At 35.0% G+C, this 24,253-nt stretch overlaps 4 protein-coding genes across 4 annotated transcripts; 2 read left to right on the top strand and 2 right to left on the bottom strand.

Moving 5' to 3' along the window:
- Window positions 1–682: 682 nt before the first annotated feature.
- On the top strand, window positions 683–3,754 carry LOC107768848 (uncharacterized). Its single transcript, XM_016587997.2, has 2 exons — window positions 683–1,443; window positions 3,419–3,754. The coding sequence occupies exons 1-2, from the start codon at window positions 850–852 to the stop codon at window positions 3,503–3,505; spliced, it is 681 nt and encodes a 226-aa protein (XP_016443483.1). The 5' UTR covers window positions 683–849; the 3' UTR covers window positions 3,506–3,754.
- Window positions 3,755–5,285: 1,531 nt separating this feature from the next.
- LOC107768851 (60S ribosomal protein L3-like) lies at window positions 5,286–8,538 on the bottom strand. The gene is given in 6 exon segments (NM_001325002.1): window positions 5,286–5,722; window positions 5,991–6,400; window positions 6,779–7,083; window positions 7,270–7,380; window positions 7,991–8,091; window positions 8,502–8,538. Coding segments are annotated over 5 exon segments (1,170 nt in total). The 5' UTR covers window positions 8,076–8,091; window positions 8,502–8,538; the 3' UTR covers window positions 5,286–5,463.
- Window positions 8,539–11,756: 3,218 nt separating this feature from the next.
- LOC107768852 (COP9 signalosome complex subunit 8-like) lies at window positions 11,757–15,189 on the top strand. The gene is made up of 5 exons (XM_016588001.2): window positions 11,757–11,933; window positions 12,045–12,124; window positions 12,239–12,420; window positions 14,384–14,491; window positions 14,889–15,189. Exons 1-5 carry the CDS (start codon window positions 11,850–11,852, stop codon window positions 15,026–15,028), a joined length of 594 nt encoding a protein of 197 aa, XP_016443487.1. The 5' UTR covers window positions 11,757–11,849; the 3' UTR covers window positions 15,029–15,189.
- A 513-nt stretch (window positions 15,190–15,702) lies between these two features.
- On the bottom strand, window positions 15,703–24,050 carry LOC107768849 (F-box/FBD/LRR-repeat protein At1g13570-like). The gene is made up of 5 exons (XM_016587998.2): window positions 23,770–24,050; window positions 18,031–18,136; window positions 16,668–17,507; window positions 16,405–16,569; window positions 15,703–16,259 (listed from the first exon to the last, which is right to left on the bottom strand). The coding sequence occupies exons 1-5, from the start codon at window positions 24,048–24,050 to the stop codon at window positions 15,948–15,950; spliced, it is 1,704 nt and encodes a 567-aa protein (XP_016443484.2). The 3' UTR covers window positions 15,703–15,947.
- Window positions 24,051–24,253: the final 203 nt, after the last annotated feature.

The following is a 24,253-nucleotide window of genomic DNA, read 5'->3' on the forward strand; positions in this document are numbered from 1 at the left end:
ATTTAAAATATTTCTATGTTACTCTTAATAATATGTTGAAAATCATACACTAAGGTGAAATATTGTAAGGGTGAAATATTGTACGGTCAATTCTTCTAAAGAAAATTCAGTTGAAAGTTAAGAAAGAGGAAAAAGAAATAACAATATATTCAGTATTATCCCACACTGTGGGGTCTGGGGAGGGTAGTGTATACGCATACCTTACCCCTATCTTGTGAGGATAAAGAGGTTGTTTCCAATAGACCATCGGTTGAGTAAAACATAAGCACCACATTAATAAAAATATAGACAAGAAGAGATAGTACCAAAAACCATATAAAAGCAGAATAAAAATAAGACAGTAAGGTGTTTAACAATGAAAGAAAACAACGGTTAGTCATAAAAACTTACTACCAACAGAAAGTGAGATTACGTGTCAATACTACTGTTATGAACACTCTAGACTACTTACTTTACTACCCTAATCCTCGACCTCTATACCTTCCTATCAATGTCGAGAATTAGGGTAATAAAATAGATAGTCTAGAGTGTTCAGAAAAATATTATTGGTACGTAGTCTCGCTTTTGGTCGGGTAGGAAAAGGAAAGAGGAACCAAAAACAATAATGGCAAGAATGCCAAGTCAAAAAATTACCCCACTTTGATGCCACCTTTTTTAAATTCCAAGCAAACACACACATAGAGAGTACTCTTTCTCACACACCGTTGTCCTCTCCCTCCCTCCCTCCATCTCCAAAAGCAAAGCAAAGTCGAAAAAGGAGTACAGAAAAAGCAAGAGAGAGGAAGAGATTGGTGGGTCTTCCTTTTTCCCAACTATTCTTCTCCATCTTCATCTTTCTTAACACAAAAAATGACCTCTACACTTACCCAAAATAATATCAATGGCAACCACCACCACCACCCTCACTATTACCCGTCTCATTCTTCTTCCTCTAAAGCTTCTATTAAAGGCTGTTGTTGTTGTCTTTTCCTCCTTTTTTCATTCTTACTTCTCCTCATTCTCGCTATCATACTTGTAATAGTACTCGCCGTTAAGCCCAAAAAACCCCAGTTCGATCTTCAACAAGTTGGCGTTCAGTACGTTGGAATTACTCCCAACCCAGCTGCGATAGCCACGTCATCTGCCTCTGTTTCGCTCAATATTCGCATGGTTTTCACTGCTTTCAATGACAACAAGGTGGGGATCAAGTACGGTCAGTCGCGGTTCACTATCATGTACCGTGGGATTCCTCTCGGTCGGGGCACCGTACCTGGGTTTTACCAACCAGCACATAGTGTTAAGCGGGTCGAAACTACCATTGTTGTGGATCGGGTTAACTTGCTCCAAGCTGACGCCGCGGATTTGATTCGTGACGCGGCGTTGAATGACCGGGTCGAGTTACGGGTATTGGGTGATGTCGGAGCTAAGATTCGAATCCTTGGGCTAACTTCACCCGGTGTGCAGGTTAGTATTTGATAGGATTTTGCTAAAATGCTCTTTTTGCTTAATATTTACTCTCAAAAGTGTTGTTATTAATGGAAATACTGCCCTTGTTTGCTTTGAGATATGTATTGGACTTAAGTGCACTTTGGATTTGGTGTAAGAGTAGGATAATTGTAGATATCTAACATGAATGGACATCACTAAAAAACATTGTACATAAAGGGGGAAAAATGAAAGTTGGAACTCTATGTTTATTTTTATTTGGGGTTGAGATAAATGATTAGCGGTGGAATATTTTTGTCTAAGCTCTCTATAGGTAGTAATACAAACAAATATGTAGTGGGACCCATTTAACCTGTCATATCCAAGTATATTAGTAGGTCATTATTGGCAACAAAACTGCCATTTTATGTCTTAAGTTTCTCCATTTTCTCACATACTAATTTATACCAGTAATGCATTTTTTCTTTGTCAAGACTATTTCGCCAATAAGATTAGAATTCAAGATTAATTTTAAATTTTGCTTTGTCTCTTGAACTAATTATTCTACTATTATTTGTTTGATATTTTGTCGCTAATGCAAAAATAAATCAACATTTTAACATTTGTTTCCTTAAAAAAGAGTATTGTATAAGTTGGGACGAGGTGAGTACGATATTCTACATTGATTTGGGTGTTTGCCGTAGTTTTTTGGAATGTAGAACCCACAATATGAGCTGGTCTGTGGTAGTAGACCATTATAGTGGGCAGTACAATTTGTCCACCTAGTATTAGAGTGTGGTACGGATCCTGTCTTGACTGGATCTTGCTCTTCTCTCTTATGTTGATTTTCTTTGTATACTGACATTTCTTGACACCATTCAAATTTTAGACCAGCCATGTTCTTGACACCACCAGTGCAAGTAGTGGTGGAGTTATGAATTTTAAAAGCAGAATTTAAAAATTGAAAGAATGCAATATTTGAGATTTGAACTTGCAACCTAAAGTAAGTTTTAAGTCACCTTTGTCATTACATTAGAAGTTTCTCTTATATCAAAGAGGATTCAACAATTTTTGTGTATATACTAAATTGTTTTTACTATATTTGTCGATATAATTTTCTGAGGAGGGGAGTTCAATTGAACCCTCCTTCAATACAATGTAGCTCCGTCTCTGAGTGCTAGTTTCCTAGCGAATACACTACTCTTCATAGGTAAAGAAGGCCAAGATTCACAATTTTAGGAACTCTCTCCAAAGAGTTGTGACTAGTGATTAGTTCCATGTTCTCTCATGTGGTTGGATATCTTAATTCTTGAGCTAGTTTATCTCTTGATGCTTTAAGCCTATTAGTCCTGGATCCCTAACGCAATCTGTGGTGGAGGGGGCATTCCCCTGACATTCCAGCCACTTTTTACCATCTTCAGCAGTCTAACTCCCCCGCCTTTTAAAAAACAGCTTTACTCTAAGCAACTATTCTCATCAGATATGCATAATCGTAGTGGCTTGGGTATCCGTCCATCGTCACAACAAAGAATTAGCAAGTGTAGTGATATTCAGCATTTACTGACTTGAAAAAAGTCCTGGATATTCCCGAGTGGGTCTAAGTACACTACACATAAGTCATGCTCCTCCTTTGCTACAACAATACAACTTGCACCATAGGCGGAAGCTAGGACGAAGCTAGATGTTGGTAAGGGTTCAATTCTTGAATTCCCTTCACCGAAAAATCATGTCACAAATAGGATGAAAGCGATTTATTTTTGTGGCATATAAGTCGTTGAATCTCTCCTTGACATAAGAGAAATTCTAGTATAGTAGTCCAAGGGAGTTCAATAAGTGTGTTGGAGCACAATTTCAGATCTTAAGTGTGACATTCTTGCATTTTCTTTGAATCCCCTTTATGTATTCCTCATTCCTTTAATCCTTTGATTTGATTGTTTTCCTGCAAAGATGAGTGTTTTGTTATCCTTGCAGAAACATGTGTTTAGAAATGTACATGATGAATTGTGTTGAACAGGTATCAGTGGATTGCGCAATAGTGATCAGCCCTAGGAAACAGGCTCTCACATACAAGCAATGTGGATTCGACGGTCTAAGCGTATGACACTGTAACTCTTAATTAATCCAGAAGTTTAATGCACATCTATATTGTTGGACTTGGTATAAGAAAAAGAAAAAAGCAAATTCAAAAGAAGTAAAAGAAATACTAAAAGCAAGATTCTTGAGCCAACTAATTGTAGTGAAAAGGACATTTATTTATTAACTGGATTTTCTTTTCTTCTTTTTTCTGGAGAAATTTTTGTTCTGCGTTGTAAAGTTTTGGACTGTTGTATTTTTAATACATTGTTATGCCACGACTCATTGTCATTTACTAGTATTATATTTTATTTATTGGATAAATTAATTCTTTTTCACTAACTTTCGACTCTAAAGAGAGAATCTGATTCTGTGACTTTATCAAATGAATTCTGGATTCTCGAATCTTATTTATCGGAGATGTGCGTCCTTTTCATTGTTGTATCTATTTCTTTTCTTGCAGCTTTACCCTCCTGAGTGAAATATCCTGTCGAATAACTTCTCTAATATAAGCTATAACTGAATTAATCTTTACAGTGTCGAAGGATTAAGGGAAAGAAGGAAAAAAAACTAAGTAGTCATCAGATTCATAATGTCAAACAAAAAATGATTTAAGTGCTAAGAAGTCTAATTCCTAACTATTAATTTACGAACACAATTAAATCATCTTAATTTACTTGCTCAAAATTAGTGTCTTATTAGTATGCAACGTACTATGCTTAGGTAAACCGACATTTTCTCTGAAATTAAAGGTAAACCACATCGTATTATTTCTTATTCATTAATAGTAACAATAAATCGAGAACTACAAGATGTTCTGCTTGACGAGGCTCATTCTTCAGTTATGCCATCCAAAGGTAGAAGATTTTTATTTTTTTTAGCTTCCACTGGAACAAAAATTAGCTTCACCAAATAGGCAAATGAACTAAGTAGCTGAGAAAACAATACAACGATAATACACTTTATAAAGATCTCTTCAAACTTAAATTAAGGTCTAATTTGTGTGACTTTTAACTTTATCTCGTAAAATATTAGACCTCAATATATCTCGTAAAAATGTAGAGATGATTCATAGCCTGAGGCAAAAGATTAAGTTTTTAATCCAATTCTCAGATGTCGTCCTCAACTCTGCCTTCCATGGCTTCCAAAGCTTAGTCGAAGCAAAGCATGCTTTCAGAAACGAACTTTTTACCCTTCACATGACAGTAGCTGGTTTTAACCCCAAAGGAAAAAGTTTTTTCCTGTATCTTTTTTAAATAAAATTTAAAATTGGTCTCTCCACTAAGAAATGAAAAATGTTTAAAATAAAATAATAAATCAAACTAAATAACAATAACGTAGAAGAGGAACAACAAAGGCCATGAGATTGGCATAAACGGGTGGTAAATCATCGAAATATTACAAAAAGGATGTCTAAATCAGATATTGAAATTTGATTTGTGGAACCTGTTATTTTCCTTGTCCTATTCCCCTAACCTAAAGTAGTTTTATATAAATTAATACTAGAATGAGATGAAATATAAGAACTGATAGAACTGTGTGAAACTATCATGGGCAAGGAACGGAGGTGATAGCATTTCTTACCCTCGAAATGAATCATGAGACACTCGTGGAGAGCTCTCTTAATTTATGCCCCTCTATATCAGAATGGTGACTGATCCTCCATCCAAATTAACAAGAGAGGCAAGCTTGATAAAAATGGCAGGCACAAAAATCAAATCTTAATATGCATGGCTATTCTAGCAACACGCACTAATGGCTTAGAATCAAACACATAAAGGTCTCAACTCTCACGTAGTGATCATGCCTTTGAACCACAACAACAAAACTTTTGCATTACTAATATTCTCAACTAGAATCCTCAATGCGACAGAGCTTTAAAATGTCAAAATTGTCTTCCAAACCAACCGATGAAAATAAAGAGTAACAGCAATAATAACTTGTTTAAAACTTGTGTTCCACCCAATGAGCTGAATACTGAAACACTTAAGCCTTCAACCGGCCATAGAATTTCTGCTTCTCTTGAGTGGTCTGGAAGCGACCATGTCCAAACTTTGAGGATGTATCGATGAACTTCAGCTTAATCTCCTCAAGAGCGACACGAGAGGTCTGGTTGAGCAGGGACTGACGAAGGGTTACAACCCTCTTCTTAGGACCAACACAGCATCCCTTGATCAACAGGTAATCATCCTTCACCACACCATAATGGGGAAATCCACCCATGGGAGTAATGTCTTTCTCGGTCCTGTTAACATTAATGAAAAGTAATCACAGCTCAGAAAAAGAGAACCGGTATAATCGAAGGTACAGTATATGGTAAAAAGCACACAACCACGGGCCACATGCAGAATGTAAGACATTTTCAGCATAAGGCAACAGCTTGACTGGTTTTTGAGCAATCGTAAATGTGCAATTGCTCACGCAAAAGCACTAGTTCACATAAGTAGAATATAGAGCATCCCCTTGTAGGAAAGGACAAGCTTTAGAAAGAAAAAAAAGGCAACGTTGCATACCTGTCAAAATCAGTTACAGCAGCATGGGACTCTTGGCCAGCCTTCCCTAGTTTGTAAACCTTCTTGTTCATCTCGGTACGGTGATGGTATCCATTTTGACCAGCACGGGCAACTGTGTAGGAAACTCTAGCAGGGTGCCAGGCACCAATACAAGCAACCTTACGCAGACCCCTGTGGGTTTTGCGAGGAAGACGTGTCACACCCCAACGAGTTACAACACCTTCATAACCCTTACCCTTGGTGACACCAATGATGTCAATCATCTCATCCTTCTGAAAAACAGCATCAACTGGAACCTGCTTCTCGAAGAAACCATATGCAAAGTCAACCTTCTGAGCAATTGTCCCACCATTCACCTGTATCTCCATCAAATGGGCTTTCTTCTGTTTCAGACCCTTCATCTTCCTTATCTGCCGTTTTTTTTAAAAAGGCAATCCCATTATATAGAGTCTAGGTAAGCTTATCTTATTTGTATACATATCTAAGACACTGAAAAATATTCAAAAACATTAAAAAAGATTTGGAATGAGGTCTAAACCAAAATGACTTCAAACATAACCGGTGGAGAGAAACCATATTATCTGCTGAACCAAAATAGGGATGGCATTGTAAGTCTGACACTACCTCTTATCTAATACTTATATGAGATGTACACGATTTGAAAATCAAAATCTATCTAGAATACAGGTATTTTCACAACACAGTTCTTGGGCACATCGAAAGACAGGAGTTTCTAGGCACACTAAAAGGAATAGCTGTTGTTGAAGATGATATTGGACTAAGATTACCTGAGTGTGAGCCAAAACACGGATGACGCATGCATACTTCTTCAATTTCTCCAGCTGTGTCTGGATGTCCTTTTTCCCTTCATCAGATTCATATTTCTTGGAGTATTTCAAGAAGGCCTTCTTCTTGGACTTGCACCAGTTCTTGTAGAACCTCCTCTTAAGCTCTTCACTGAGATGTTGAGCCCAGACAGTGTTCAGGCAACGAAGACCACGAGGTGTCTTCACATACCCAACAACACCAACAATCACCATTGGAGGTGTTTCAATGATGGTGACAGCTTCACATGTCTCTTTCTTGTGGAGTTCTGTAATCACCAGATGAATGTGAAAATTTAATAGTATAAAAGATTTAAAGTGAAGTATCAATAATACTGCTTCCTTACAAATCTAGTTTATTGCCAATTTTCAAACCAAAGATACTAATGAAGAGCCGAGAAAGATATGGACTAAATCACAACTGAAATAAAATACATGAAGAAAAGATAGCTTACTTGATCCAGGTTTTTCAACATCTCTGACAATGTGAGTCATGCCAGCTTTGTAGCCCAAGAAGGCAGTTAGCTTGCAGGGCTTGTTTGGATCATCCTTTGGGAATGCCTTCACTGCAATAGTTTAAAAACGATTAAAATGAACATCTCTCACATAATTATGAGTGTGTTTAGGTATGATGTAAAATGCTTTCCAAACAAAATAATGTATTTCCATGTAAAACATATTCTTCAGGTGGAAACTGTTTACATGGCATAAATATGAATACCTCTTGAGATGGGATAGCACACTAAAGTGGTGCTTTGGTGATATGTTGTGAGCATTAAAGGTTTAGAACAGTTTCACATATTCATAGTGATGGATGCTCATCAATACATCAAGAGTAAACTGTTTTCTTTATGTTCAGCAAGGAAAATGTTTTCAACGGTTCAAGATAACCAAATAATGGAAAATGATTTTATTGAGGAATATACTTTAGAAGCTATCTTACCATATGGCTGCATAAATACATTTTATTATGGATGGCATGTTTTTATCGATGAATGATTAACAGGAGCAAAGTTAATCCAGCAATAACCAGAGGATTTTGTTTATTGCAATATTTACATAGCTAAACATAACTAAACTTATAGTCAGTGATCAAAATGCCATTACACAATAGACATTAATTCAGAACTATTAAAAAGAATGCTTGTTGTAATAAGAGAAAGAATGTAATAATACCCTTTCCCCTGTGTCTGGCAGCACGCTTCCTGGGCAGAAATCCCAAAGAACCGTGTCTTGGATGCTCAAACTTCCTGTGAGACATTTTCTCCTCCTCCTATCTGTAACCAATGAAAACATTAATCAGCTTAAACTAATGAACTAGTCACATTCTTCTATAAGCACAGACGGCCCCAAGGAAAAAACCCACACGCACATACACAATAAACACTCGGAAAGCTAAAAAATGTACATAACAATCCGTAGTTACATGGCATATAGATAGGAGTATAACAACTTATTCTGAAAAGAACACGAATGCATCGATGAAATTTTAGAAAAGTAGTTTCAGATTAAAATATCTGTAGTTAAATTGCATTTGGTTCTATAAGTGATTGGTACTACATAACACTTATTTTAAGATTTACATAGTTGTAACAGTGACAGTGATGGAATGAGTAAACTAAGATATCAGGAAATGACAATGCATCGGTAGAAGTTAGAGACTAAGAAGTTGGAGAGGGAGAAGAACCTGCAATAGACGGCTACTGGGGAACTACGGGGCCTCGCTCAAAGTGTAAAACCCTAGTAAAATATGGATTTATATAATTGTCTATCGGAGTTAAATGGGCTGGATTTAGCCATCTGGATTCTAGCCTAGCTTCCTTAGATGGACTTTCCTAGCCCAGCTGCAGTTATTTGTTTAATTGCGTGGAAGTGCACAGTTAGCCACTAATTAGAGATGTCTTTATTCTTTAGCCACTGTTTAAAATATATTTACTCTTTAGCCAGTGCTTAATATTTTTTTATCCGACCGGACGAAAATACCCTTGTGCTAGACATGGGTGTTGTGTAAATATTAAGGACATGGTGTCCTTAACTTCATGAATGTTGTGTAAATATTAAGGACAAAGTGTCATGTATTTGCACCTTCCGTTGTTAAACTTTAGGACATCATGTCCTTAACTTCATATGTGCATAGTAAAAGTTAAGGACATGTCGTCCTTAACTTCATGTATAAAGTGTAAATATTAAGGACATAATGTCCTTAACTTGTATTTGCATCTTTTATTGTTAAACTTTAGGACCTCATGTCCTTAACTTCATATGTGCAGTGTAAATGTTAAGGACATGGTGTCCTAAACTTCATGTGTGCAATGTAAATGTTAAGGACATGGCATCCTTAACTTTATGAGTATTTTGTAAATATTAATGACATGGTGTCCCATGAATGTTGTGTAAATATTAAGGACAAAGTGTCATGTATTTGCACTTTCCGTTGTTAAACTTTAGGACATCATGTCCTTAACTTCATATGTGCAGTGTAAATATTAAGGACATGACGTCCTTAACTCCATGTGTGCAATGTAAATGTTAAGGACATCATATCCTTAATATTTATACAGCACTCATGAAAAAAGGGTAAAAATATCTTTTCGTATTAATTTTAATAGAGTAGTGACTATTTTTGCTCAACATTAAAAATACTGGATAAAAACTAAATAACACGTTAAGAAGCGGCTATCCCACACTCTATTATATGTTGGTGCAAAATTTTGTCAATTTCTATTATATGTTAGTCATCCAATGTTAATTTTTCCTTTAATTGGATAGTATAACATTCCACCAAATGTATTCAATTGAATCCACTTAAATATACATGTTGCTCGGCCACTTTCTCAGCAAAGATAATTCGGGTCATAAACCTACCAATAATCTCAAGCTCAAATCGACTACCTTATCAGCTTATTCTACAAATAAAAATTATATATGGTCAAAAAAGGTAGAAATTTGATATTTCGGCACAGGAACAAAAATGTGAGCCAGTAAATGTGAACCTTTAAAAATGAGATTGTAGGATAGTTCACTTGGTGAGCTCCCTGCCTTCCACAATTAAGATAAATGATTCAAACTCAATCAGTAGCGTACTCCAATAAAAACCATGACTTCGTAATAGCTTAATGCGCTTTGCATATACCAAATGAAGATCTTTTTAATAATGTTAGTAGCCCTCATCCTACATGAATTTTATTACTATTATGAATTAAGTTTATATATATGTTTTTACATTATTATTGTATTTTAATATATTATAGTAACAAGTTAGTTATTATTTTATTAGGTTATACTGATTAATATTTATTATAGAGTTTTACATGTAATTGAGTTATGGATGACCTGTTTGTATAATTTTTTATGTATCACAACTATAATTTTTAAAACAACTTTAATCAAATAGTATCTACCTAATGGCTACATAGTGAAATATACTGGATATGAATGTACAAGGTCAATTAAAAAAAACTACTACAATATGATACAACAAGATCATTTATACTGATAATATAAAAGTTATTTTACTCTGTTAAAATATACGTCCTCAATAGAATGCATGTAATGTTTTGAGTGTGTGTGGGGGTGGGGTGGGGTTGGGGGGGGGGGAGGGATGAACAAGCCACAAGTAGTTGTTTTGACCATCCCTAATTAAATAAAGGATTTATAGAGTTTTTAAAATCTAGCTGCTTCAAAATCTAATTGCAGACGTCATTATTGATTTTTCAAACTGAATTTTGATTTTTGAAGCACGTTGCAATTTTGAAGCATGTCAGAACTGAAAATTATGACAACATGCTTCAAAGCTTTAAAATTTTAGCGTAGGACTATTTTATCAAAAAATTTCGTAACATAATCACAATATAAGGTGGTTCTAAAAATGTGCTAAAAAAAAAGTAACTAAATAAGGGTTTTTACGCGCTTGATCTTTTTTTAACTATAATTTAAAAAATAACATCATTTATTGTTTATTACATAAAGAGCACTTTTTTTTATTATTAACATATTATAAAAATTAAGCTCAACATTTAATAAGTAAGCTGACTCACTAATCACAGAAAATACTTTTTTTGTCCATCTCCATTCTCCCTTTCCAACATTCATCTTTTTCACTCTATTTTTGAAAATTCGATACATATGTGAATGCCACCTAAATTCAAGATGTATTGATTTATACGTCTTTTATACTTTGTATATCAAGTATCACTTTAATTCAAAATGTATTTTTATGTATATAATTTTTGTATATTTATTTGTGAAGTGCCGTCTTATTTTAAGATGTATTTTAATGTATATTTCAAATATATTTTATATGTCAAGTGCCATTTTAATTCAGGATGTATTTTTTATGTATATATTTTTTGTATATTTATATGCCATCTTAATTAAATTTAAGATATATTTTTTATGTATATTTCACATGTCTAAGTGTCATCTTAATTGAAGATGTATTTTTTATGTATATGTTTTGTATATTTTATATGTATTAATTCAATGTATATTTTTTTATATCTACATTTTGTATATATATTATTATCGAAGTAAGATTTTCATGTTAAGAACGGAAGAAAGAAGGAAAAGAAAAACTTAAGAAAGATAATTAAAAAAAAAATAAATGAAACAAATTTAGAAAATATATTGGTTTCGATAGAAAACAAAATTAAGAAGATGAAAAAAAAGAAGGAAAGCTAATAGATAAAGAGAAAAAAAGGCATGATTTTTGTACAAAAAATTATTGACTTTCCATTCAAATTGCTTATGTTTAGGGATTAATAATTAATATTCCTATTTTAATGGAACTATGTGATATAAATATAAATATTTTTTTGTCACAAATGTAATATTGAGTTTCATGCTAAAAATTTATTATATTTTTTTTAAACTCTTAGGTAAAGGTACCATAAACAATGGTGACTTTGATGTTTAAGACCTCAGGCCCAAAGACCAAAAGCCCAAACTAGCCACTATATTGTAATTCTGATCTCCCTGCAGAGAATCAGCGACTGTGTAGAAGGAGAAGAGAGACGAGAAAAAGCAGTGCCCTCCAATGGATACCTCTCTCCTCAACGAAGCTTTGGCGTCTAAATCCTATGACAAGATTGCTGATATCTGTGACAACCTCTTACTTCAGGCAATTTCTCCTTATTTCCTCTCAATTTATTGCCATTCTATTATTATCCGTTCAACCGATTTGAAACTAAAAACCACTAATTGTTTCTATTCGCTTTGGTCGTACTCATAGGGTGCCGCTGAGGGAATTGATTTTCAAGACGAATGGCCTTACGCGATTCACCTTCTAGGCCATATTTACAACAATGACATGTAATCCCTTATTTTGTATTAATAGCAACTCTAATTCTGGAATTTTAAGGTTTTAGATTGGGTGTTATTAAGGAATTGATTAGGGTTAAATTTTTTAATGTGGTACTTTTGCAGTAATAGCGCACGATTTCTGTGGAAGAAGATACCTGCCGCAATAAAGGAGGGCCGGCCTGAGGTGGTTGCTGTTTGGAGGATCGGGCAGAAGCTTTGGACGAGGGACTACGTTGGCGTGTATGAGGCTATTCGAGAATTCAGCTGGACTCCTGAGGTTCAGCCAATTGTGGCTTCCTTTGCAGGCAAGTTGGTGCATTTTCCTACTCTTTATTATTATTAGTGTAATTATTGATAGAGCAGATGGTAAAGATTTCATTGATCATCTTCTGTTAATCTATGGTCTAGTCAGATTTTGTTGAATGCTTTACATAAGTTTCTCCATAAGTCGGCATTTAGCAATGGGCCGACATTCTTTTTGTCCCTGATAAAAAAATATTAGTTTGAAAGCTCAATCAATAAGTTTCTACTTTACTTGGGATTTGCCAAGGGATCAGCATTCCTTTTTGTGCCTGTCAGAAGCCTATAAGGATTTGTTTTCTTTTCTGAAGGTTATTAAGACAGTAGAATTTATGAATTACTAAGAATTGGGATTTATAAGCTAATTGCCAGAGATTGTTACTTCTCTTCTGTATTAAAAATGAATGTGGATCAAGTTACATGTAAGGATTGACAAAGTATTGCTACTGTTGTCAATTAGAAGAATCTATGAATCTGCATAAATCACAAAGTTGAGCTGCACCTCCAGGATTAGCTGTTGGAGTTTGATAATGGCTTGAGACTAGAATGGTGTCTATGAACTTATCTCAAAGTCAAATGGACACTTTCAGGTAAACAACTTAAGTGGGCAGGGAGAGTCGTTCTACTACTGTTCTGTATGTCAGGGTATAACAAAGAAAAAATTGGAATGATATCTTCTATTAGCAACGGGCCAATGGCTGGTTTGGTTAGAAACACTGAAACAGTCACTATAAGCAAGTTTTATCTTGTTTGAGCTTATTATTTTAGGCTGGGTTTAGTGGTGTGATCCCCTAGAAAGGGAGATCATAAGGTGTTGCCTTTTTCTGAACCGCGACGGTCAATTTTGTTCCTCCTTTGATCTTGTGATTGTCGGTTGGGGAGTATCAACTATATGCTTGAATCTTGGCAAGTTGGCATTGATAAACTTATTGATCTAGATAATTGTGGATAATGTTCTTTTGAATAATGTCTCTGTGCTCCTATTTTCTTCTTTGTTAATTTTTCTCTGAATTCATGTTTGTCAGTTACTCGTATTTGAGTTGGGCGAGCTTAATAGCTTCTTGTTGTCGGCATGTTTAATTCTGACGAGGCATTAGATTTACTAAAACAAGGACAATATATACTCTTTCTATTAACATTTACTTTGTGAGCTAGTCAGAGTCATGGGTTATTTTAAATAATTGGTACCTCTCCAGATACATGAAATCTATCATGTAATTGGCTGAAAAATTGAGGAAAAATATCTTTGAGGATATAAAGGATAATTTGGCGCGTAATTTTCTATTTCAAAAAAAAAAATTTCAAATGAGAAGACATTGGTATGCAGCTCTATCATCATATCTCTGAAGAGCTCGCAGATAATACTTGAACCATACCACCTATCAGAAAAAAGAAGTAATACTTACTTAGAACCATACTACTACAATTTTATGAGAGGTTAAGGATCAACTGATGTGTGTATATACCAAAGTATATGCTCTCCTCAAGTCTATGTGGAGTTCTTCTGAGTTGGGATTGGTTGTGGGAGAGAAAGAAGCATGGATGAATTAGTTGTCAGACCATGTTAAAGGAAAGGTGCAAGAGCATTTCAAGGAGGCGAACAGTGTTTCAGCAAGCTAAGTTCCAGCTCTTAGGATCTTCCGTAGTGTGGTTAAAAAGTAAATCGTCAACTATTTTTTGTGTTTTGAAATTCATGCAGTTTTTTGTATGAAGTAATAGTAAATTTCATTACTGGCATCCAGTAGATGCAAATATGAAATTCATGCATTTTTTTTATATCTTTGTGACATTGGGTGAGACCGCAATTGCTGCGAAAATGTCATTAGTTGCTAGCCATTTTTCTAGATTTATAGAGAAAGCAATTACTCAAATATATGAAGGGAACCGTAGTATATAAAGTTAAACTTCAAGTTCTTGTACCTCCTGTATGTTGGATTTTCTTATCATTTTCATGTCATCCTTCTGCAGAATTATACAGGAAAAGGATGTTTGAGCTCCTGCTTTCTGCTTATTCAACTATTAGCACACAAGATACAGCTCAGTTCCTTGGAATGAATGAAAATGATGCTACAAACTGTAAGATTTTATCCTACAGCGTGCTTGCAGTCTCTAAGAGTTTATTTTTGGTACATAATAAGGCACTAAATGAACTGAAGTTTATCAAGTTGTTGAATCGTTAAAAAGGTTTCACAGGCTATGATATTCTAAGATCAAATCAATTTGGTTGAAGTAATTAACAAATATAAGGGGGCATCAATTGTTAAAGAAGCATATAGAATGAAGTCTTTCGTCTGCTTATCCATTTATCTCTACATCTTGGGTATTCATAAGCTCTCGCCTATTTGGTTTTTGTTTGTTGCTGTTGCAATTTATATGCAAGTCTCATTTATACTTGCCAGAAAAAGATCTCTGTCATAATGTGTTCATGAGTTTTCACTGATTGGTAATAATGACTTTGTCATCTCCCTTTCAGATGTGCTGCAACAGGGTTGGGTATTGGATCCAGCTTCTCAAATGCTTACTGTGAAGAAACAGGCAGTTGTGACAGAACAGAAGCTAGACCCCAGTAAATTACAGCGCTTGACAGAATATGTTTTCCATCTTGAGCACTAATCAGTTTGTTGGTTCCGAGATTTCTAAATCTAGTAGGATCAGTTTCTTTTTTCTTAGTCCAACGGTTGGAGAAATTAGAAGGTGGCCAAATTTTATAGCAACAGATCTAAACTTGGGTTCAATGATTATTGTCTCTCTTGAAAAGTATATTATTACCATGGCATAGTGGATTGTCCTTTAAGGAGTAGATAGTTAATGAAAATTTGGTTGCCAAAGACGTTTGTTGTTAGACAAATATATTTTTATTTCATCGTTGGGCAAGTCAATGAGTTCCTAAAGTCGTATAAACAACTGGAAAAGGCTTATTTATACCTGAAAGTGTTTGAATTTAGATGCAGTAATCTTTGGTGTTCGGGACCTTTGCCATGAAGCTCGAGAGAGAGCACACACTTTGGAAAAATTTCTTCGTTAAAGTACATTAGTAGAAAACGAACATTGTTGAATGGTCTTCTTTGATTTGATTTTTCATTTCTTCTAGATTTTCCATTCCCTTCCCTGCCGTGGTGGAAGTTATTTGGAAAACACTAACAAATCAGTGCAAATTTTGTAAGGCAACTGTTGTCTAAAATCAAAAACGAATTCAAAATACTAAGAAATAATTAAAATAGAAATTATTTTTTAATGTGATTCGGAAAAAAATTCAAGTTTCAAGCTAAACAACAGTCAATATAGTATTTTATGCATGGAAAAACTACACGTTTCATTCATTATTCTCTATCAGTATTCAGTATATATACAGTACCAAAACATTCATCCTGATTCACTAAGTTCCCAAACTGATAGTCTTCTCACTAGCTAATGGCAAGGGAAAACACATCCTTATATGCTTATACTACTGCATCAACATTCATTTTCTATTTACAGAGTGCTTCCAAAACATTTTAGCCAAGACCATGGTTTGATTAAAGACTCGTGAACATCAAGCGAGATTGTAACAGGGATAAGCAACCACTTCTGCTTTAGGTGATGCCCGCTGAAATTTGGTTATCTCAGCAAGTACTTTGAGAGATTGATCTCCTACTACATCGGGTTCGATTACCATTCTCACCAGCACTGCAGACTTGGCCAATAAAACCTTGATAAGCTGCATTTCACCCCATGCTCCTGCTACACCTTTAATCTTAACTGCCCTCAGGTGATAATACGTCACATCTGAGAAGCTAGCTGGAATTTCATTGACAGCACTCCAGAGCACAGGAGCAAGTAATTTGCCCATAAGATCAAAAGGCCCCTATGAAAGATCATGGGAAACCCATCACTCTCAACTTAACACTGAACATCTAATGAGTATGAAAATACTAAAGTCATATCACACGAATAACTCAATAACACATATGAAGAGAAAGAGAGGGAAAAGAACAAACAACATTAAGAACCTTAATTTGAAGTTCCTCTAAATTCGGGGAGCTTCTTATCAAGCAAAGCGCACATGAAAACTCGACTCGTTCTTCCAGGCAAATTTCAGATAGGTAAAGATGTTTAAGGCAGTTGAGAGCAGAGGGAAGCCTTGTTGGTACTTCACCTGGTCCTGCAACCATGAACTAGGAATAAAATGTCAAAAAAAAGGATGAGTTAAAGCTCAAAAGATGGTGTACATCTATGAAAATGCATTAAAATGAAGTAATGAGGCAACAGTTACCCGAAAACTACTGTAATTCCAGTGGAGATGCTCGAGTGCAGGAATAGACTTACAAAAATTGACAAGATCATTTTTTCCTGCTTTTACAATGGATGCTGTAGACTCATGTGAAACTTTTGCAAGAAGAGGGACACATTTTAGATGTAGAAAATGTATATTGCCTGTGAAGACAAATGATCTCAGCTTGGGAGCATTAACCTCAATGTGGTTTGCATTATCTACGTATTCCAGCACCAAATGTTCAAGCAACGGGCAACGGGAGATAAAACGTCCAAGAAATTCAGTACAAATTGTGACTTGACTTAGTTCTAGACTAACTAACCTATCAAATCCCTTAAACACTGGTGGAGTACGTACTATACATCGATGGAGAGTCACATGCCTCAACTGCAAACATGTGAAAAAGGAAAATGGCAATTTGTATAGGTTACCTATCGGGAATTGAAGAACAAGATGTTGAATGCCATTCCGAGAGAGGAAATATATCAAGTTGTCGATCTTAGGGCAGTTGATAAGATCAAAGATGGAGAGGATAAATTTAGAAATTGGTCCTACATGAAGGGTCAAAAGTTGATAGATAATGTCAGTAATTTTAACAGTAGGGGGTATTAAATCATATGTTGTTTCCCAAAGTGTTTGGTCAAGCTTCAGCTGTGGAAGTTTGCACCACTTATATCTCCAATTCCTCGATAAGATGCTTGTCCTCACAGCATCTCGTAAAGACAAACGCAAAAGAATGTCATCGATTACATTCTCAGGAAGGTTGCCAAGTACATTCGGAGGTAAACTTTGCTTTTTGCCATTAGGAGGCGTCATATTTGTAAAAACAGCCAGTAGAATCTGCAGAAAGAAAAACAAGAATTGAACACGAAAGGTAAAGAATCTCCAAACTATCTAGACTCTAGACAGAGCTATTCAACTTGTTAAATTAACATGCCACAACTGTTAAAATAAAAGAAAGGGTGCATTGTAATTGAAGTCACTAAGCTGTGTCCTCTTAATATATGGACTGACATTAATTATTTGCAGCAAGATTCCCATAACAACTTCATGAATGCAGGACCTTATAAAGAAGTAAGTAGTATTCAAACGGAAACTAATTAAACAGAGACGAGAATCGCATTGCTTTTGCGGCGAAACAGCTTATCAGCACAAATCAACAGCCCCACAAGAAAAGGAGAAAAACAGTCCAATATTTGGCCTTTGTAGTTTTATTTTTATTCTGTGTGCTAATAATTTTAGTACTAAAACTTGCATAGCCTAATGAACCTTAGTGACAAAAGAGTTCACTAGATACCACTTTAATACTTCCTTCAACACTTAAATATTGTTCTATCTTTTTAAAACTAATTAAAACTGTTACCAAAAGTGGGAGTGTTCTCTGAAATAGTAGCTCAGAACACGCAAGAGTTGTATCAATAATGAAGAAAACAGTGAGTAAGAAAGGAGAGAAAGAGAGGAAGATGAACCTGTGGATGAATTGTGAAGTGCTAGCTCCTAATGTAGTCTGATGGCGAACTCAGTTGTCTTCTAAATATAAGTACACGCGTCAATGGTAAAATCTAACATCACTCTGCAAGGCGACAGCACTTATAGGATAACTAGCAATTATATTTGGTAGGTGGACTAAATTATCCCGAGATTATATTCCCTAAACTAACTTATCCCATTTGAGAGATAGGATAAAATAATATCAAGTTTGATGAGATAATGTCTGATAAGATGAGATATCTAGAATTAAGTTTGGGACTAAGTTTATACTATGTTTGTTTGATGGTATAATTTTATCCCGGAATAAATTTATACCATCAACCAAACATGTGATAAATTTAGTACCACACTTTATCCCATCTTATCTCACCTTATCCCGTGTACCAAATGACCCCTTAGGGTGTGTTTGGTATGACAGAAAATTTTTCACTGTTTGGTTGCACAAAATAGTTTGGAAAATATTTTTCTAGATATCACATTTTCCTGAAATTGGAGGAAAACGACTTCCCTAGAAAAAGTTATGAAAATATTTTTCAAAAACTACACCTACCCTCAGAGACGAATGGGTTGCTCTAGTGGTAAACATCATCCACTTCCAACCAAAAGGTTGTGAGTTCAAGTCACCCCAAGAGCAGGGTGGGGAATTCTTGGAGGGAGGGAGCCGATGGTCTATCGGAAACAACCTCTCTACCCCAGGGTAGAGGTAAGGTCTGCGTACACACTACCCTCCCCAGACCCCATTAGTGGGATTATACTGGGTTGTTGTTGTTTGTTGTTGTCCACCTACCCTCACATCTAACCCCAACCTCCTCAAACTTTAATTTTCTCCCCCCTCCCCCCCCCCTCCAAAAAAAATAAAGATAGAGTTCAGAGGTTTATGTGTTTGGAAGTTTGCGGGTTTAGAAATTATAAAGTTTGCAGGTTCGAAAGTTTAGCGGTTCAGAAGTTTATGAAATTTGTGGGTTCGGAAGGTTGTTGGTTCGAAAGTTTATGGTTTCATATTTATTGTATCTAAATTATTTATGAATACTCTTGAAACGTTATTTTTCTTAATTTGCGTACCAAACACCGAAAATGAATAAGATTACTACTTATTTTCCAAGAAAATATTTTCTTGAAAAATATTTTTCACGAAAAATATTTTCCGTTATACCAAACACACCCTTAGTTTGGTAATATTACACCAGCCCTTATATAACTGTGATAGATTCTATTTTTGTTAGGAACCCGGGTAGTCATGGAGTTAAATAGAGTAGCATTATAATGACAATAATAAAGTCAATGGTTCTGGTTCTGGTCAGTTTGACCTATAGGGTGGAGCTAGAAGCGTGACATTAGCTCTTGCTCAATAATGTACTCTCTTCGTCTCATATTAACCGTCGTGATTACTAAAAGTAATTGTCTCAAATTATTTGTCAATTTAGAAATTCAAGACAAAATTGATTATCTTTTTCCTTTTTTACCCTTAGTAATAATTATGCTTGAAGAATACTAACACCTAACTTTTTGTTCAAATACTAATGAAGAAAGATTAAGTGGGCGTTTGGACATAAGAATTGTAAAATTCCCAAAAAAAAAGTAATTTTTTTAAGTGAAAATGATATTTGAAAATTAGAGTTGTGTTTGGACATAAATATAATTTTGGGTTGTTTTTGAATTTTTGTGAGTGATCTGAGTGAAAATTTTGAAAAACAACTATTTGGAGTTTTTCAAATTTCAAAAAATTTCAAAATTCATCTTCAAGTGAAAATTCGAAATTTTATGGCCAAACACTGATTTTGAAAAAAGTGAAAAAATTCTTATGTCCAAACGAGCAGTAAATATTAAGACATGAATAAGGATAAAATAGTCAAAATCCCATCATAATTAATTTTTCTTAAGGGGCGTGCATAAGAGAATCATGACAGATAATATGAGACGGAGGGAGTAGTTGTGTTAAAAAATTAATTAAATATGTATAAATATTAAATTCAGAATTTAATACTTAGCATTTGAAATCTTGTCTTCGCTTCAGTGACTTATGTTGACAAGAGAAGATGAACAATTTCATTATACCAATAAAACTACAAAATTAAAGATAATAATTCTAATCAACCCCAAATACTTCAAAAGAGTAATATCACGGGATAACTCTAAAGAAGAGTTCACACAAGTATTTTCCAACCATCTCTCCCGCAAAATACTCCCAATTAATAAAAAAAAGAAAAAGATACGAGAGATGGATTCTCAAATCTTGCTAGTGCATTTTCTGACGTGACAAGTGCTGCCCTTTTACAAGAAAATTTCACAAGTTCTATTGGCCACCAAAATAAATTACCAAAACAGGTCATATGACCAAAACAAGGCCACATAACAATTTTAATGCCTAAGTGAGTGGCTGCATATTAGAACTTTGTTTGGTATTTAAAAAGTTCTGTTTGAATATTACATATAGTCTTAACGAAGAAAATTTTTCTTAGTTTTAATTTGTTTAGAATTAAGCAAATTATAAGAAAACAAATAAAGAAATTGAAATCTAGTAAGAGTTGAGCAGGTGACGAGCGCAAAACACAGCACAAAATTTATGCTCGCTAGTCAAAGATAGTATAGTATAATATCGTACCCACATGGATTGGAGTTAAACAATATTTTTCTAGTTTCTAGCTTGATTTCTATCAAGGAGAATCAACAATCGAGGTTTTATGATGAATAACTAAAATTAACTAAGAATCTAAAATTATTAACTAACGACAATCGAAACAAAGGTAAGCAAGGAAGTTATCAATGGGAGAAAATAGGGGTTGACAGGATAGGTGCAAGATAATTGTTTGGGATCTAACTCTAGATAATTCACTTCTAATGTTCAAATGAGTCTCTTGAAATCACTCAATTATTAGTTCAAACGTTTAGTAGAAACTCCTCTCTCGATTAAGTCTCAACCTCACTAGATGAACCAATTTAAACACGTGAAGATATGCAAGAATGCGTAATGGATTGGTCTTTAGGAGAACCTCTCTCGATTATTCTCCTAACTAGGTTTGATCAATAATTCAACTAACCTCTTTCGATTACTAAGAAGAATTAGTGAACTCAACCAACCATATAATGCAAAGATATCACAAGTTATGCCTCTCTCGATTACATGAACAAGTGAATATAGATGCAACAGTTAAATCATCCAAAACGCTTCAATACATAAAACTAGAGTTATAATCCATAAACAAATATCAATACACTAAATTCATCAAACCCTAAAGAGAACTACTCTGTAGATATGGAGTAATTCATCACAAATATGTTTAAAGTAAAAGAAAGCATAAAACGATCCAAACTCGGGTCTTGAGTGAGGATTGAATGATGAACTCCTTGTGCTTTTGCTTCTCCCACTCCTCCTTAGGTCTCCAATATGTCAAAAGTACAGAAAATAATATTTTTCTATGTATTTATACCAAGTAGGGTCGGGCCCAAACGAAATAACCTTTTCTTAGCCGAAATAAGACATTTACTATGTAAAAATTGCACAGGCGCGCCGCATGAGGAGACGTGCCATGCGGGGCATTGTTGGGATCCAAAAAGTTGAAATATGTCAGGCAGCAGAAAAAATGCATACGCGCGGCGCCCCACGCGCTACGACAGTGGGGATTTCTCAGAGTACATATTTTTTCATGCGTTTTGACATCTAGACTTGGTCCTCGACCCCCGAACATGATCCCAACTTAATCCCTTGGGCTTTTACTCAGACTTCAAAGCTTTAAATCACTCAAATTCATTCCATAACATCTACATAGCCCGGAATCACTCTTACAAGGCATAAAACACACAATAAGTACAAAACACTAGCGAGCGATTACAACTCAAACACAATAAAAGTGCAGTAAATTGGTATGTAATAAGCGACTAAAATACAAGATTATAGCCTAATATCAACACCCCACTCTTAAACCATTGCTCGTCCTCGAGTAATCAAACAATACTTCATAAATACACGTCCCTTTTAAACAACTCTCATAACTCAGCATACCAAGAGTATTTAAAACAGATTAAGCACAATACCATAACATCCTAGCCTCAAGATTTGACTCAAAAGCACCATATATTTTTATAACCTGCTTACTTACTCTAACATAGAGGTCAACGACATTACCTTTCCTTTGTGAATCAAGTACCCTCACACAACAAAAGAGAGTAGTTCCACACACAATAAAATTTAAGAACAATTAGGAACTCAAGATAGAAAGACTTCACTCACTCTCAGAAATAACATTCACATGCCACAAAAATGCATCATAGGCTTGCCCGTAATGTACTACTCTACTATTTGAGTTCATTCAGTCAAGGATCAAGTAGAACTTTCACTGGTTGTAATATAGGCTGCGGGATGGGTATGATACATTTAGATATAAGAGTGACTAAACCTCCCTAAGCACTTTAATACATATACATTAACAATTTAAAACCCCATACGTATGTCAAACCATAAATCCACATTCACATCAATATACATCAACTCCCTACTTCTTTAAACACAAATACATCAAGAGTTACCACTATCAAAGAATATTTTTTTCTTCACAATACAACTATTTTTTTCAATTTATTTTCTTATTCAATCCAAGTGGCTCTTACTTTTTCAAAACATTGCACATTTCTCCTTATTTCAATGGTTTTACTCAAAAGCCAAACCAACCACCCCACACTTCAACTTTTACAAAGTTCATAACGAATTCAAGTGCTCACGAGAGGTAAAAGGTTCAAATAGATGATCAATTCGAATAAATGGGTAGGGCTTGTAATATGGTTGCCAAAGAAACATGATCACAGGCTCAGAGAGGTCAACTAAGATACATAATAATTAGGTGGGTAAAAGCATATAACTGGCTCAACAAAAAAATGCCTATATCACTTCCAAGACTGAATATAACTACTATTTCGCTTTGCAAATACACGGGGCAAGTTCTAGACATCAAATGCAATGCACAAAATAATACAAAATCTCACACCCACATGGCATATAACTCATTCAGGATTGGACTCATCAAGACACTCTAATCAAAGTAGTTAAGCAAAGTTAAGATCATACAATTTAAGGTACTTATACAAGAGTAAAAAATTAAGCCTAAGCGTCACATTAAAGCGCTCACTATTCTCAAGGCATAATAAGGTTAAGAGATATTGCATTCCATTCAATTCATAACACAAGGTTTCCTACTACTAACATAAATAAAAATTAACTACACCCGATTCAAACAAAACCCTTGGAAAAGAACCGCGACACAAAGAAACCAAGGGGGAATTAATATACTACCTAACAAAAGAAAATCTTTTTGTCTTTTTCTTTCGACATTAATCCCCCAAGAAACCCGCAAAATGATATCTATTATCGGAAAAAATCAAAAATTTTAAATGTTTTATATTTTTTCAATTTTTTTCTATCCCTAACTACCAAACAAAAACTAAAAAAAACTAAACTAACACATATACATACAACATACAATTACCCCCCACCCCTCACTTTAAGTTATGGCATATACCCATGATATATAATTAAAAGCATAACGTAAAGAAAACTTCCCTGAATATCTAATCGGGATCTGAGTCAAAGTCGAGATCCATTCCTCGCCTTCGAACTAACGCGCACATCCATGCAGACGACTTCTTCTCAGCCTTTTTGGGGTGTACCTCATACTTATCTTTCTCACTCGCCTCAGCCTTCTCTTTTGAGCCCTTCACTTTCCACTCAACACTTGCAATTGGATTCTCTTTTTTCACCCCCATTTCTACATTCATCTCGAAAGTTACAGCCTCCTCACCCACTCTAAGCATGAGCTTTGTCTCGTGTATATCTAATATTGCTCTACTAGTTGCTAAGAATGGTATTCCTAGGATGAGGGGGACCTCCTTGTTCTCCTCCATATTCATCACTATAAAATTCACCAGAAATACGAACTTATCCACCCGAACTAACACATCCTCCACTATCCCCTAGGGTATCAGAGTCGTTTGGTCCGCCAGTTGTAAAGATATTGGCACAGACCTTATCTCTCCAATCTCATTCTCCAGTTTCCGTAAATAGACAAAGGCATTAGATTAATTAAGGACTAGAATTACATAGAGAC

Source organism: Nicotiana tabacum, chromosome 19 (genome assembly GCF_000715075.1).
Source record: "Nicotiana tabacum cultivar K326 chromosome 19, ASM71507v2, whole genome shotgun sequence".
Classification (NCBI taxonomy): domain Eukaryota; kingdom Viridiplantae; phylum Streptophyta; class Magnoliopsida; order Solanales; family Solanaceae; genus Nicotiana; species Nicotiana tabacum.

Excerpts from the sequence above, each read along its gene's own strand:
- LOC107768848 (XM_016587997.2), top strand. The coding sequence starts at position 850 with ATGACCTCTACACTTACCCAAAATAATATCAATGGCAACCACCACCAC. Across the intron at positions 1,444-3,418 it reads TAACTTCACCCGGTGTGCAG|GTATCAGTGGATTGCGCAAT; the intron begins GTTAGTATTTGA and ends TGTGTTGAACAG.
- LOC107768852 (XM_016588001.2), top strand. The coding sequence starts at position 11,850 with ATGGATACCTCTCTCCTCAACGAAGCTTTGGCGTCTAAATCCTATGAC. Across the intron at positions 11,934-12,044 it reads GTGACAACCTCTTACTTCAG|GGTGCCGCTGAGGGAATTGA; the intron begins GCAATTTCTCCT and ends TCGTACTCATAG. Across the intron at positions 12,125-12,238 it reads CATATTTACAACAATGACAT|TAATAGCGCACGATTTCTGT; the intron begins GTAATCCCTTAT and ends GTACTTTTGCAG.
- LOC107768849 (XM_016587998.2), bottom strand. The coding sequence starts at position 24,050 with ATGGAGGAGAACAAGGAGGTCCCCCTCATCCTAGGAATACCATTCTTA. Across the intron at positions 17,508-18,030 it reads AGAGAACACTCCCACTTTTG|ATTCTACTGGCTGTTTTTAC; the intron begins GTAACAGTTTTA and ends TTCTTTCTGCAG. Across the intron at positions 16,570-16,667 it reads GGAATTACAGTAGTTTTCGG|TTCATGGTTGCAGGACCAGG; the intron begins GTAACTGTTGCC and ends TTTTATTCCTAG.